We start from the raw sequence: 16,450 nt of genomic DNA on the forward strand, positions 1-16,450 counted from the left end.
ATGGCTCCTTCTATCTTCCATTTTATCCTTCTACATAGTCATTCTTTCTGATTCTATGTATTATTATTTCTATCTATTGTTCTTCCTATCAGTCTGCCGTTCTAGCTATCTGTGTCTATCCATCTATCTTTATTTATATCGTTCTGTCATTCTATCTGTTCTGTATCTATCTTCCTTTCTTTTCTTGTCATTCTGTCTACTGTTTTATTTCTTCCTTTTCATTCTTTCTTTCTATAGTTTATCTATCTATTTTATTCTTCCTTTTCATTCTTTCTATAGTTGTCTTGTTCTCTATCTAGTCATTCTGTCTACTGTTCTATCTATTTCTTCCTTTGCATTCTTTGTTTCTATAGTTTTCTATCTTGTCTGTCTATTTATCTATCTGTCTGTCTATCTATCTATGGTTGTCATTCGGTCTTCTGTTATCTATCTATCTATCTATCTATCTGTCTGTCTGTCTATCTTTCATGCTTTCTATGGTTGTCATTCGGTCTTCTGTTATCTATCTATCTATCTATCTATCTATCTATCTATCTATCTAGTCATTCTGTCTTATCTATCTATATCTACCTTTTCATTCTTTCTCTCTATAGTTCTCTCTATAGGTCTTCTGTTCTCTATATATCTATCGTCTGTATGTCTGTCGTTCTATATGTCATTATCATCCCTATCTATCTAACTCAATGTGTATTCAACAGATGATCGAGTTTTTAATTCTACGGTGCAGGAGGAGCTCATATCACTCTCTTCAGAGGTCTGCTGTGCTTGTGTCAAACACGCAGTCGCTTCCTGGTTACAGGGGGACTACCGTTCAACATTTCCGGGAGTGATGGTCAGTTATTTGAGTTCAGTCGCACGGGTCGCTGAAGGATCATGCTGATTAACATCTCACGGTTATTATTTATGGCGGCGGTGTGGCGTGTGGCAGAAGGAAAGGTAACGAACAGATTTTTGTGTTGCTGACAACGCAATGTAATGATTCATTCTTATACTTACGTGACTTTCACAAGTGTGTTTTGATAGAGATGAAAAGATTCTTCTGAAAAACACTAAACGAAAAACAAACGTTATTCTCGGATTCTAAGTGTGTGTGTGTGTGTCGTAGAAATGAAAGATATATTTATTTTCAGTTGTGCTCTGTTCTTTCGCTGCTGGAATTTCCAGCAAAGGCTGCGTGCTCGGCTGGTGTCTCAAATCGAAGCGCACTGCCTACTGTTTTGCTTATCACGTGCATAGGCTACTTTATCGCGCTGTCTACTTAGGCTTTCTACCTAGACATAGTATGCTGCCTACGTAGACAGCGTCGTGGGTGGCATAGTGACCTAATGTCCTACATGTCTTGATATGTAATTATAGGCATTATAGAGATCTTAAAACATAACATGTTGCGTGAGGCGCTTTGGGCAGCTACCTAAATTTATATTTTTGGCTAAAATGAAGGAAAATCGTAATGTAACTGCCTACATAAACAGCATTTCCAAGTGTGTTTGGTTAAACAATTTGAGCTAGGCTTCATAAGCTTTTAACAGCTCATACCAGCTGACATGCTTCAAAACTTACCTAACCAGCATATGCATTTTATAGAGATAGTATAGGTAAAACTGGTGTACACCTATACGAACTGCAATGTTTAGCGTGATTCGTATCTTAAAACTTGGTGTGCTGCCTAGTTAGACAGCAGTTAAGGCATAAGCGCCACTCTTGCCATAATAGGCTTAACCCAGCATACTGCCAATCTAGACGGCCTATTTTTGGGAAAAAACGAGTGGCCTGCCTACACTGACAGCATCATAAAGCGTAATATACTGCCTACATGGACTGGCAAAAAAAAGTGTGCAACAATAGACGTTTAAAGAATCATGTTCCACTTTAAAGTTTTGTGGAATAAAAAGTTTCTGTGGATGTTCTTTGTGGAACCCTTTATTTATTTTTTAGACTTTATTTTTAAGAGTCTTAAAACATAGTGTTCTTTCTATTTAGGCAACTATTTGGGCATGGTGGGCATAGGCGAAGCCTATTCATCTACAGTGCCTACATAGACTCTAGTATTAGACATAAGCATGAGGAAAAACCCAACAAACTCTACAAAGACCGCAGTTCTTAACATAATAACCCAGTGTACATCATCATTGGGCATCATGAGGTAATAAGCTGCCTTCTGCAAGTGCTGTCTAGAAAGGAAGTATCCAGTGCAATGTCAACTAGTTTTTCTAGCTAGTTTTTCTTGTGGTCTAGATTGAGAAGGTGGGGAGTTCACGTATATCACATTTTATCTAGAACACATCCGCGTACTTTACCACATATCAAATGAAAATGTAAATTAAGTCTTGTTAAACAGCCCTGTTTCTGTCTCTTTAGTCAACTGTTTAAAAACTTACACCACAGGTTCCACTTGCTCTACTTGTTATTATTTCACATACATGGCTTACAAGTCATGGGAACTTTAAAAAAAAATGTCATGAAGTTCAAAACAAAGAGCACTCAGTTTCTTAGATGATAAAATAAATGCACAGATGACTGAATGATCTTGATTTTTAACTGGAACCACGTGTGCGTGCTTTTTGCATGCAGTGTGTAAATGTGTTAGGGCTAGTTGATGCAGTCGGCTCAGAGACCGGCTTTCACAAGGATGCTGATACAGTAAAGATAAGAACTCAGTCTCTGTTTTTCAGTAAAGCGTACTGTTGCATGGAGGAAGTCTGCTGGCCTGTATATGTGGGTCGTTTCCCAGTAGCACACCTCAGCAATTTCCTCTTAACATCTTCAGCGTTAGTCGTTTGTCTGTGAAGACATCAGTGGTTTTAGAGATGATGCAGTCATTTTTCGTAATCTGTTTGATTATATCAGTATGTGTATTTCTCGCAAAATTGATTTTCATAAGCTAAAATTTGGATTTGATGTTGAATTAAATAATAGAAGACCTTTTATGTCAGAAAGTATTTCAGTCAGTTATGAGTCATTGTCTAAACCCCACCGCATGAATTGAGTGGTTCATTGGATTGCGTCAATTCTTCAATCATTCTGTGCATTTTGGTCTGTGTCAGAAAGTGCAATGCTCTGGCAACTTCCTTTGGTAGATGTAGAGATCAGTAATTGTGCCTATACAGACTTAACTATATGTGAGAGATCTTGATGAATCCACATTTAACAGTTTGAGGTTTTACACTGAGAATCATGGGAAATACTAGGGCTTTGAAATGCGATTTGTTATGATTTTGTGTTAAACTTCAACAGCAAACCCTAGACTGCAGCAAAAAAAAAATTTAAGCATAATATAATTAGACTTTTCAGTCATTCTGAAGTAAAACGTGACCTGGGATATATTTTTTTTTCCATTTGCTTTTGTGGATCTGTAAAAAAATACACAACACAACTTTGCAATTGCGAGAAAAAGTCAGAAATGCAGGATATCATTTTTTGTTTTTTGCAATTGTGATTTTATATCCCACAATTCTGACTTTATAACTCACAATAGCCAGTTTGTTGCATAATTCTGGAAAAACTCTTTGAAAAAAATATTGATTGCGAAATATAGTTGCAAATTATCGTATTTTAATTTTTTTATACAGTGGTAAAAGCATGCTTCCATACAAATATGAGGTTCATATTAAAAAAATATCATAAATTACCTCTTGGGAAAGTTGGCAAGTTTTGAAAATGGACAAACAAATTCAAGCTGGGTCTTTAGAGCAGTCAGAAAGTTCCCAGCATTTTACAAAAGTCCCTTGCTTTTCCTCTGAACAGCTTGTCTGGTTTCCCGATCTAAGTTTCCCAGTCATTACTGTTTTTTCCTCACTAATTTGCACGTTATTGTTTAGTTAGTTAACAGTCATTTCCTCCTGATTTCATTTCTGCTTTAAGACGCTTGTGACCCTCTTCAGTGTTGATCATATCTGTATTCATTTGTTATGTATGGGCACCTACTGCGCTCAGACGCCACAAAATCTGTACCCAGTATAGTGGTCAGAGTATAGGATACAAATCAGTCTTTTATCTTTACCGCTCTCCATTTTCCATGGCCCATTTTGGCCATTCGTATCAGTTCACAGCACTTTCCACTGCAAAAGTACCATGCATAAAAGCCTTAACTGTGTAGGCTAAAGGAAAGCAGAATATGTCATAATGCAAAATTTGCATAACAATTTTCTTAGATCAATAAATATAGTGACAACGCCTAACCTAATGTCCCATTACCTTTCAGTAAATAGCCATGTTTATTTATGTCTATATTTACATAAGCAACGGCATGAAAACCCCCTCATTGGTCAAATTCAAATGGCATAACAGATTTGAATGTGTAAAATTATAAGTTGACCTTCTATTGGTGATTCCTGTTTCTTGATATCAGGGCGGCTGCTGGCTAATATTATGTTAAGATTTCTAATAATAGTGCTGTCAAATGATTAATTGTGATACATTACATACAAAATAAGTGAAGCAAAACCTTTTTTGTACATCACTTGCGGACACAAAAGGTTGTGTTTGTTAAACTGCAAAGTGGGTAAATATATCATTATTAAAATGACTAAATATCAGCCAATGAATCGGTTTGTCACTTGTTACTGAGCCTTTTTGTTTTAGCTGACAAATATGAAACTGCTATTTGTACTGTTTTTGACATATTTCATGTCAGTGAACCTTCGCCAAATAAACTGTCCAACACTAAACAGGCTGCTCTAATAGCAGCATTAACATCATTGGGAAAGACTCAAAGAGAAGATGTATATTGTGACTATGAGGAAGTGGTGGGCAGTGTTTCATTCACAAGACAAGAATCTGTTCCTGATAACCCAAGGAAAATGTCAGTGATATTTTTGGCTTTTTCCCCTTTGTTTTTTTATAGACACCTCTGCCATATGGATCAGATGGAAAATGTAACAATGCATCCTCTGAATATTATGTCAAAAAATTGAAACTTTGCTGCAGTAAATGCAACCCAGGTAGGTTGTAAAGCGCAGAGAGGGAGAAAGTAAAGTTTTTGTAATATACAAGGAAATATCATTGTTTTGTGACATCATTGTAAAATCTAATTTGAATATGAAAAGTAAGGCTGATCACCTCTTGGTTAACTGCTAGTTAAGCCTCGAATACACTACACAGTTTTTGCTTCGATTTACCGTATAAGTTCATGCTAGTTGCCAAAAGTCAAAACCAAGTGTAGTTTATTCCAGCCTTTAGTCAAACTAGTTCTTAAAGAAACACAAGAAGCACATTCTCCAACTCCCCCAGAGTTAATACGTTGAGCTTTACTGTTTTTTTTAATCCATTTAGCCAATCTCCAGGTTTGACAATTGCACTTTTAGCATAGCATAGCGTAGCATAGCATAGCATAGATCATTGAATCCAATTAGACCAGTAGCTTTGCCTTCAAAAATGACCAAAGAGTTTCAGTGTTTTTTCTATGTAAACCATCTGTAGTTATATTGTGTATGACTAGGATATGAATAGGAGCTATACTCTCATTCCGGCGTAATAATCAAGGAAGTTTGTTGAAAAATATAAATTTTTCATTTTCCACCGGTCTTAGTACATGACATGTACATGTAACTACAGAAGGGTCAAGTTTTAAATAGGAAAAATATTTCAACTCTTTGGTCATTTTTGAACACGATGCTACTGATTCAGTGATCTATGCTAAGCTATGCTAAAAGTGTTATCGCCAGACCCGGAGATCGACTGAATAAAACAGTAAAACTGAGTCTATGTGTTCCTTTAAAACATAGTGTTAACATTGGGACTAATTTATTCCTGGCCACTGAAGTATTTATATTTATTCTAGGGACTCATCTGAAGTATGAGTGCACTACTAATTCAGACACCGTCTGTAATCCCTGCCAAGATGGACATTACTCAGAAAATCATAACCATTTTCCCAATTGTTTCTCTTGTCAAAATTGTAAAGAAGGTGAGTTCACTACTTTAATAACACACTTCACGGTCAAAAAGGCTTGTTTCAGAACAATCTGGAATTGGTATACACATTCTCTAGATGTCATTTTTTTGGTATAATCTTTTTTTAAAAATATTTTGGCTATATTTCATGTCCATGTTTCATTACCTCTATTGATGAATCTTTTAAAGGGACATTTCACCCAAAAATTATCCTATTATTTACCCTCCCAACCAGCCTAGGTGTATTTGACTTTCTTCTGTCAGATGAATACAATCTGAGTTATAAAAAATAATTGAAAATATAATTGAAAATATAATAATTGAAAAAAATAATTGTCCTGGCTCTTTCAAGCTTTATAACGGCAGGAAATGAAAAGTCAAAAAAAGTGCATCCATCTAATAAAAAAGTGCTCCACATGGTTCCAGGCGATAAAAAAGGCTTCCTGAGGTGAAGCAGTACAAATCCAGAAGTGACAAACATGGAAGCGAATTGGTAAAGGAAAATGAAAAAAGCAAAGACTAGAGGATTTTCTTTGCTGTAAACAAAACTTGGTTCTTGTGAGACAAGCATATGCACGCCAGCATCGTACGTCATCCACTGGAGAGCCACTCTTTCGAGAATGTGACAGTTAGCAGAAGTATATACTTTTTTTATACACAAATGCATTAGTTCACTTCTGAAGGCTTTTATTCACCCCCTGCAGCCGTGTAGTGTTTTTTTTTTTTTAATAGATGGATGCACTTCAAAATCTCAACACCCATTCACTGCCATGATAAAGCTTGGACAAGTCATGACATTTTTTTTATGTATCTCTGATTGTATTTGTCTGAAAGAAAAAAAGTTACATACATCTTGGATGACTTGAGGGTGAGTACAGTTCACTTCTGGGTCCTTTTTGGAGGGCTCAACTGAACTGGGTTTCAAAACACCCTAAAAGAAATAGCTCATCCAAAATTCTTCTGGCATTCCAAATCCTCATGAATTTAGCCTTTTGGTTAAACACAAAATGAGAAGTTCAGGACCTCAATGTTCTGCTTGATTAAGTGAATGGTGGCCAGAGTCTTTTAATTGACAAAAATTATTTAAATGTTTGGCTATTCCTCACGCAAATATGTCTAAAGAGTAAATTATGATAAATTTGCGTTTATTGGATGAATTATTCCTTTAAATAAAATATTACATTTTGAACACAAACAATATGCTGATTTATATTGCTTATGAATTTATAGTAACACTTTACAATAACGTCCCATTAATGTTAGTTAATTCATTAATTATGAGCAGTACATTTGTTATAGTAATTATTAATCTTTGTCAGTTTATAAAAATACTATTGTTCATTGTTGGTTTAGTTTAAATAAGGTCCATTACATAATAATGACTTTTAATAATGACTTATGTTGAAATTAATATAAACTTTCATAAATGCTTCAAACTTATTTTTACATTCTTAGTTCATGTTAAGTAAGATTTTTAACCAATGTTAACAAATGGGACCTTATCGTAAAGTGGTACCAAATTTTCTTGTATCATTATAATATTCCATTTTTCCCCATTACATTTCTAACGGACTTGCTGTTCATTTCTTCTGGTTAGTGAAAGGACTGATTTATGGCACAAACTGCTCTGCTAATACCAAAGCTGTTTGCGTCTGCGCAGAGCCCGGGATGTTCTGTTCTAATCTTAATTTCAATAATGAATGTGAGGAATGTAAAAAATATAAATCCTGCAAACCTGGTCAATATGTCTCCAAAAAAGGTAAGACGCAAAATAATCTAGCCACTGTACATAAACACGAGTTGTGTAGCCTTTAGCCTATGTCTGTTAGCTCTAAACTCACCGGCGTGAGTAAAAGTTAATTTTTAACACATTTCATATTCTAAAATATACAGTCTGTTCTGAGAAAAGAAAAATATATAGATGACTCACTGGACTTTTCTCCAATAAAATGCTCAAGTTTTCAAATGCCCTTCTCTCAATATCTACACCCACTAAAACCACAAGTAGGAAATGATTTCCAGTTATTGGCTATTTAAATTCAATTTCAAGGCAATATATACAGTCAGATACATAAAGTCACTTGATGTATTATTTGCACATTTGTTTTAATAGGTTAATTCTATGTATTGTCATCATTGTGCTGTTTTTATGAATGCAGGAACACCTAGATCTGATTTCAGGTGTACATCATGTCCGCCTGGACACTTTTCAGACCACATAAATGCTGAGCAGTGTAAACCACACACACAGTAAGATGCAAATGGAAAGAAAGACTCACCGCTTACAAATACACACACGTGCATATGGCTTATTAGTCTTTTTCTCTGTTAGATGCGAAGGCAGGTCAGTTTTAAGACTCGGCGAGTCTACAACTGACACATTGTGTGAGAAGACACCACCACCATCAACAACAACAACAACAACAACAACAACAACAACGTTCACAAGTTCACCCAAGGATCCTCAGTCAAAACCACCAGGAAAATTATGGAGCCCAAAGGAAACCGAGAGCGTGAACATGACCACCACCACGTCTTTACCAAGCACATCAACAGCACTCCGTAACTCTCCAACCCCTGTCTCATTTTTGAACTATTACATTGGTAAATATGAGGCCATATCACTACAGTTTAGTTTATAACCCATATAAAAATACCACAATGCTACCAAAATAGCAATTGCTTTGGAGAAACTACATTGCTTTGTGCAAAGGTCAGCTAATAATTGGCAAAAAAAAGCAAAATAGTTGACTGTGATCAGCCAATCAGAATCAGGTTTTTCAAAGCGCATTTATCTGTTTTTAGCAGTGAACCAAACCAATAAGCTATGAGGGGAATCGGATTAAAACGATTATTTGAAGCAAAAAATATATAGAAAATATAATCTAGTAACATTAATAGAATGATCATTCAAAGTTATCTGGTCTTTAATAAAGTTCTAAAACGAACGATTTTGTTTCAGAATGTTCAAAAGTAACATTTCCGTAATGTTTGCAAAATTATGAAATGGAATGTACCTTTAATGTTTATATGTAACATTTTTTAAAACATTTAAAATGATTTAAAAGTTTTGACTTTTTAGAGAACGTAACATTTTCTTAACCTGCTGGGAGTGTTAGGAGAATATTCTTGGAGCGTTCGTATTCGTATGGTTTGTAGGAGTGGATAGAGGCTAAAGAGTATTTTTAGTGCTGTCTGCAGTTCCCCAATTACTATAAATTTCTCTGCACAGTCATGGATACTGTAGCTTTTCATCTAGAATCCTGATAAAGATGATAATTAAAAAAAAAAAAATACGTTGAAATAACGCAGGCTGATGGCTTCAACAACAGCATACTATCGAGCGGGTCTTTTTTAATATAGATTTGAATTATCGTTAAAAAAGCATTTCCCTTCTGGAGAATATGGGACTTCCAGAACCACACTATTGTACTCTTATGAGTTATAGTATTTAAATAGCACTTAGTGGAGGTGCTGTAAAGAATAGCATAATAGTGCCATGTTCATAAAACATTCATAAAAGCAAACCATTAGTTAGTGTTTTGAGTTTGTTATTCATGTTGTCTGCCAACAAGTGACTTTCTGATGCTTTGGTTGTTCATTGTTTGAATGTTTTCATATTTCCTTCCTCTGCTGCTATCACCATTGACCCTTCATTGCTCTTCAGCTAGGTTATCGTCTCTGATTCCGTCTTTTTCTCTGTTCTCCTCCAGTCATTAGTTGTGTGCTGGTTTTGCTGACCTCAGCAATGGTGATTATCGCTTACAGGTTACGAAAGAGAAAAGGTAACGTGTGCGTTCTCATTTCAATTTCAAAAGACAGATCAGAAAAATGATTTCAGTTGCTGAGGTTATTGTCGTCAGCACTTTAGATTCAGATTAGCTTCTCTTGTAAGCATCATCACCAGTTATGCGAAATGATCACCTTAGGTGACTTTTTTTTTCACTTTGTTCTTTCTGAAGGTTTACAAAAGGTTCCGATCACAGATGACAACAAGGTATGCTTTCAAGTTCGTATTGCATCTTATGTACTGCATACAATGAAAAATAGCATTTGTTATTTTTGGTGCTGCTTTCCTATACGACAAGTTGCATGGAAAAAGCAAATCGCTAGCAAAGAAGGTAAACTACTAGCACCTGTTTTTTTGTCATGATGTTAATTTCTTGTTAATGCTCTTACTATTTATGGCATATAAAGATACAGCGAGAGTACATGTAATTTTCTTCCATTTAAAGAAATAGCATAAGAAAATTTAAATAGCACCATTTATAAGTGATATAAAAAGTGAAAAACACCTTATATTTAGGTGTGCATAATTATTGAGCATGTTGGAATAAAGTCATGCAGAATATGTGCTTTGTAAGTACTAATAGGACACTTTCAGATTTAATTTGAGGCGAGTGAGTCGAGCTGACTGGCAATTAGAGTGAGGTGAAAATTATGATTACGATGAGTTTCAAAACTAAATGCAAAAGCACCTGTTGAAATATTTTTTATTTTGAAAAGCCTGCTAACTTTTGCCATCAATCTAAGCGATAATGGAAGTAACACAAACAGCGCTTACAGGCTAAAGCAAGCAAGGAAAAGACAGAAAGCTTAATACCTAGGTGTTGGTATTGATATATGAGTGTTAAAGAGTTACTCCACCCCAAAAACTAACATTTTGTCATTAATCACTTACTCCCATGTCACTCCAAACCCATGACAGCTTTGTTTTTCTTCAGAACACCAATTTAAGATGTTTTGGATGAAAACTGGGCCCAGAAAAGTATACTCGCTGAATGCAGAGCGCTTATGCTGTTCTGTTTCGCTCACCAGATACGTCTTCTACACCTTGATAAATAAAGGAAGGAAAACAGCATATCTGGTTAGGCGGCTGACACAAAAGAGCGTACGTTCCCTATGAGTATTCTCCAAACTGGTGCTACGCTGAAGATTAATTGTTAAATAAATTAGTAAAAAAGTAAAAGTATTTTACAAAAGTATTCTCATAGCTTCATAATGTTATGGTTTAACCACTGATGGCAGATGGAGTGCTTTAATGACGTCTTTCATACTTTTCTGGGCCAATACTTGAGGTAGAGGTGATTGCTACAAATCATATTTTTTTTTATTCTGCTGGATCTATCTGCTGCTTTTTTACAATGTCATTCATTAGATTCTTTTTTCAACCCTCTCAACACTGGGATTCCGCTTTTGATGCTTGGTCAGGGCCGTTTTGCATTGGTTTTGACACACAGAATTACCCTTTTGCGTCATTTTTCAACGTGAAGGGCCATTTTTTTCTATTTTTTTTGTCTTATTTTAATTATTTGCTAGCATTTCTAATGTATATATGTATAAATGTATACTTTCATTGCAGCACCTAACACCACCCCAACCACAACCAAAGCTGATTTGGATTATTAATCCTTTTTGAATAAATAATGATGGTAGTTGCATCTGGCTGTTATATCTTGTGTTTTATTGAGAAATGGTAGGTTTAACGGCAGGGGTTGGGTTATGTGCTTATAAATGTATAAATAATGTAATATAAATAAAACTTTTGCGACTGTTTACACTGAAAATTCAAACCCCAAAACATGTAATAATGACAATATCATTACTACATATATAATTTAATTATGATGATAAAATTCACAGAATCTCACGTTGCCATGTTGATGCCTTTAATATTTAAAGCAACGGATAAGCCTGAAAGCCAAAAAAATGATGCTAAAGGGGTACCCCGTGTGTTAAAAACTGAGGCAAAACTGGCCTGACCAAGCAGCAAAATGTGACAAGTTGGGGTGAGACCACGTTGGCTGGTTTGAATCCTATGTACTGATAGAAAAGAGGTATCCAAAACACATCAACTGGACACTGAGGTTCCTCAGGGATTGGTTCTTGGACCCTTCCTCTTCTCCACATACACAACATCACTAGGATGACGACCAACTGATCTTAAAAAAACACATTGCAAAGACTGCTTGGTCTTCCAGATTTGCATTACACAACATCAGAAAGATGCCCTTTCTTACAGAGCATGCTGCACAACTTCTTGTCCAGGCCCTGGTAATTTCTAGGTTGGACTACTGCAATGCTCTTCTGGCTGGACTTCCTGCAAGCACAATCCAACCTCTACAAATGATTCAGAATACAGCACTGCAACTGGTCTTCAATGAGCCCAAAAGAGTCCATGTTGTACCTTTCTTTATCTCCCTGGACTGGCTACCGGGTGGCAGCTCACATCAAATTCAAGATGCTTGCTTACAGAACAGCCACAGGCTTAGCACCTGCCTACTTCCACTTATTATTACAAATCTACATACCTTCCAGAGAACTCGTGGGACACTAACAGAATGGCTCAAAATTACTCTCTGGAACATTCTTGTTCACCATTCCTGGCTGGTGGAAAGAACTTCCCACCCTCTCTTCGACGCTGCTTGACCTCATTATACATTTATATTTATTTTTAAAAAATCCTTTTAATTGATTCCTTTCCCTTTCCAGCTTGTACATATTTGAACAGCACTTGAGGCTTTCTGTTTGCCTCTTTAAGGTAAATCTTTATGGTAAACTTGTTTATTCCCTATTTGTAAGTCGTTTTGGAAAAAAGCACCTGCCGGTTTACATACAGAATATCATAAATTGTGTTCCGAAGATGAGCAAAGCTTTTATGGATTTGAAAGAACATGGGGGTAAACGATCACTGACTGATCACTGAACGCTTTCATTTTGGGGTGGAGTAACCCTTTTACTCAAGAGTGACGTGCACTTACGAAAAAATATGGTTGTTTTGAATTTCTGAATAATGTGTAAAATGTTGAAATGGCATATCAAGCCAAAAGCACATTGTATTTTGGGATACTCATTTCATTGCTTTCCCATCTCTTGTTCCCTTCAGCAAAAGCAGGATGCCTCAGTGAGCGAAACACCTGATTATCAGCGCCTGTTACCCAGTGAGAGGTGCCTTAAGGAGCCATCCATGACTTCATCAGACAGCCAGAGTCAGCCAGACTCGAGTCACAGCAGCGCTGACTGGCTGGAGCGCACCAGTCAGGAGGAGTCCATACCAGAGCAGCTGTCCGTCTCCAGCCCCTTCAATCTCAGCATCACGGCCACCTTCAACTGTCAGCTGAACCCCACGGCAGCGTCCTGCTCCATCCCTCTCAATACATCTGCTCGGACATCCCATGTTGAAGCTCCGGTGCCGCTTTCTCAAGAAGAGGTCTGTGTATCCTGCCAGCAAGAGGACGGCAAAGAAGCTCTGCAGTCAGTGCAGGAGAGTGGCCTGTGTGTCTTCTGATTGGGCTGATCGAATGTACAGTATACGTTTCGATAAATGCACTTACGAGTTCCTAAATGCAATCTGATGTTAAACTGAAAAAAAAAGACATATATTGCATTATTGCAAAGAGAATTAAAACACTTTAAAATGAAAATTGGTTGACTCCCGGGCCATCCAGGATGTAGATGAGTTCCTGGAAACAGATTTGGAGAAATGTAGCATTACATCACTTGCTTACCTATAGAGTGAATGGATGCCGTCAGAATAAGTCCAAACAGCTGATTAAAACTTCTCTATAATCCATTCCACTCCAGTCCATCGATTTTTCAAAAAGCTGTGACACAAACGCATCATTGGTCGCATATTTTTCACTTTTTCTGCCGGAGCGTGCCGAGCGCTGAGCACTGATCATTCAGGCGTTTGTTTTTCTCGCTGCTGAGTTCAACTTTGGGTAAAAATGCTACACTCTCACTGTCACTTTCTAGTCAGCCAACCAGTCAGAATAACGGAGGTGCGGGACTACCAACAGCAAGTGAAGTAATGATCATTTTTTTCAAATGTGGCCCAATTAAAAATGTATTATGTTTATTATGTAAGTCTGACATGTAAAATGTGCGTTTTTCTCTGTCCAATGTTTGTATCTGAAGAGCGGTATTTAAAGGCAGATTTAGTTTTGTTTGGGGTAAATTGCATTTACACATGATTGCTTGCACGCCTAAAAAAAGTAATAATTTGGATTAGACAAAGTCTGTTGCCCAAAACTCACCAAATAGGTTAAGTTGATGCTTATCATTTAAAATACAAATATTGCCCCTACTGACATAAAGGTCGACCACGACCACAAATAAATAAATGAATATTTTTTATATATGTATATACATGAAGCTAGTGCCTCCCAGTGGTAGGTAATTTCTCTACCTCCATTTCCAAAGATGTTTCACTGTCTATATTTTAATATTTTGTCCTATCATTTATTGTAAAATAGGTACAGCCTTCTATTACAGTGCAGGTTGTCCAATAGTTTTAGATGTTATATATCTAAAAAAATTTAGATATTATATCTGAAGATGAAGATTCAGCATTTTGTATATTTCATTGCCAAGTATATAGTCAAATGTTATGGCAGACTATGTATATACTTTTTTTTAAAAAAAATGTTTATGTTTTGAACATGTAAAGATTTTGTTTTTTGTACAATTTTTGTATATGCACTTTATAAAGCACAGTTCTATTAACTATTGTTATCTGTATACATTTTTTATTATCATGGTATTTGTTATTTTAGCATTGCATCACTTGCTCAGCAATGGATCCTCAGCAGTGAACGGGTGCTTTCATAGATTTTAATTTTGAATTTTATTTATGTATTTCCCTTTACAGAAATCTCATACTCTGGCAACTGTGCAAACTATATGTAGTCAAGACCGAACCGTGGTTCTTCTCTTCAGAACATCCATTACATAGATGCTGTTGGTAGACCACCAGCACAAAAAGCAGTTTAAGATTAAAGCATCTTTAATATGAGGTTGGTGGAAAGCCTCCAGCGGTGGATCAATACAGGTGTTAACCGACTTAAGGAATCACAGAGAAGTATCTCTTTAGAAGCTGATTAAATATTGATCATGCCCTCTACGGCTGTTGTGAAGGTTGCTGTACTCCCACGCCGATATCACACTGTTCACTTGAGCTGTGGAGTGTGCTGCTTTCTTTTTCTGAACGTGGAACAAAGTCTTCTGTAAGCCACAGTCTGTTTGTTGTGGGATTGGTTCAGGAAACCTGGTTTTCATTTGTAGGTTATTGAGTAATTGCTTGATTTATTCAGATTTAGAGCAGAAGTATGCAAGTATGGGAATCTAAAAGCACTTTTTTGGACACAGTCACACTTTTATGATTCTCCTTTTTTCACTTATTATTGTCTCTTTTATGTATACATTTTATTGTTTTGCCATTGTCCCAGACTTTCACTAGAATATGAATATATATATATATATATATATATATATATATATATATATATATATATATATATATATATATATATTTATATTAATTAAAATGATCACATCTATGAATAATTGTGATATTTGTGTGAATGCAAATTGGACATTGTTATTTTTAGTCTTTCAATTTGAAAGTACATTAGAAAAAACTATATATTTTTTGTGTTTTTTTATATATATTTTTTGTATAATAATAATGAATACACATATGTATATGTATACAAAAAAATATATATATATATGTGTGTGTGTGTGTGTGTGTATATATATATATATATATAATGTATATGTATGTGTGTGTGTGTGTGTGTATATATATATATATATATATATATATATATATATATATATATATATATATATATATATATATATATATATATATATATATGTATGTCTATGTATATTATAATTTTATTTTGTGCTAATTTATTAACACATAGTTCCTTTTATTTTCAGAGAACAAATGATGAATTATAGAATAGAAGAAATCTATTACAAAGTGAGACGTGAGGTGGTGTCAGAAAATGTGGGCACATGAGGAACAAGATGGATTTTTTTGAAAGTACTTTGACAATAATAAGGACAGTAATTCAGTTATACAGCTGACCAGTGATGCACCAGACAACCTTGAGCAAACCTTGTTCTGCCGATCTGTGGCCTTCATTATAGGAAGAATATGAAAGTTAGAAAAACATATTTCATGAAAAAACTAAAAATCGATTTTATGAAGTCTAGTTTAGGGCTAGTTTTGCACTGTTATATGTGTATATGTATATATGTATGTGTGTATGTATGTATGTATATATATATATATATATACATATATATATGTATATATATATATATATATATATATATATATATATATATATATATATATATATATATATATATATATATATATATATATATATATATATATATATATATATATATATATGTATGTATATATGTATGTGTGTGTGTGTGTGCCTTCAGAAAAAAAAATCCACCACTGGACATTATGAGTGGACAGCTTAAATAAACTCATGTGAAAGTTTATTTTCTAACAAAGCCACTGATGCATATCGAAACCCCACAGGTGCTCGGCAAGTTGCGTTCTCCATTCAAATCCATCCCTGTTGAGAAAGCATAGCAATGTGTTCAAATCACAAGTGTTATGATTATGAGTAAGCAAACAGCAGAGATATCGTTCTGTTGGTGGGAAATGGCTTGTTTGCGCTGCGCCCTGTGACAGGAAATCCTGACATCAGGTTGAGGTAGAGAAGCAAACCAACGGCCTACC

General features: G+C 35.4%; 1 protein-coding gene across 1 annotated transcript; it reads left to right on the forward strand.

The window, feature by feature from the left end:
* Positions 1-741: 741 nt before the first annotated feature.
* tnfrsf1b (tumor necrosis factor receptor superfamily, member 1B) lies at positions 742-14,397 on the forward strand. Its single transcript, XM_043251452.1, has 9 exons — positions 742-936; positions 4,844-4,940; positions 5,780-5,905; positions 7,490-7,651; positions 8,052-8,142; positions 8,225-8,496; positions 9,606-9,677; positions 9,855-9,889; positions 12,779-14,397. Exons 1-9 carry the CDS (start codon positions 874-876, stop codon positions 13,178-13,180), a joined length of 1,320 nt encoding a protein of 439 aa, XP_043107387.1. The 5' UTR covers positions 742-873; the 3' UTR covers positions 13,181-14,397.
* The last annotated feature ends 2,053 nt before the right edge of the window (positions 14,398-16,450 follow it).

This window comes from Puntigrus tetrazona, chromosome 11 (assembly GCF_018831695.1).
Source record: "Puntigrus tetrazona isolate hp1 chromosome 11, ASM1883169v1, whole genome shotgun sequence".
Taxonomy (NCBI): Eukaryota; Metazoa; Chordata; class Actinopteri; order Cypriniformes; family Cyprinidae; genus Puntigrus; species Puntigrus tetrazona.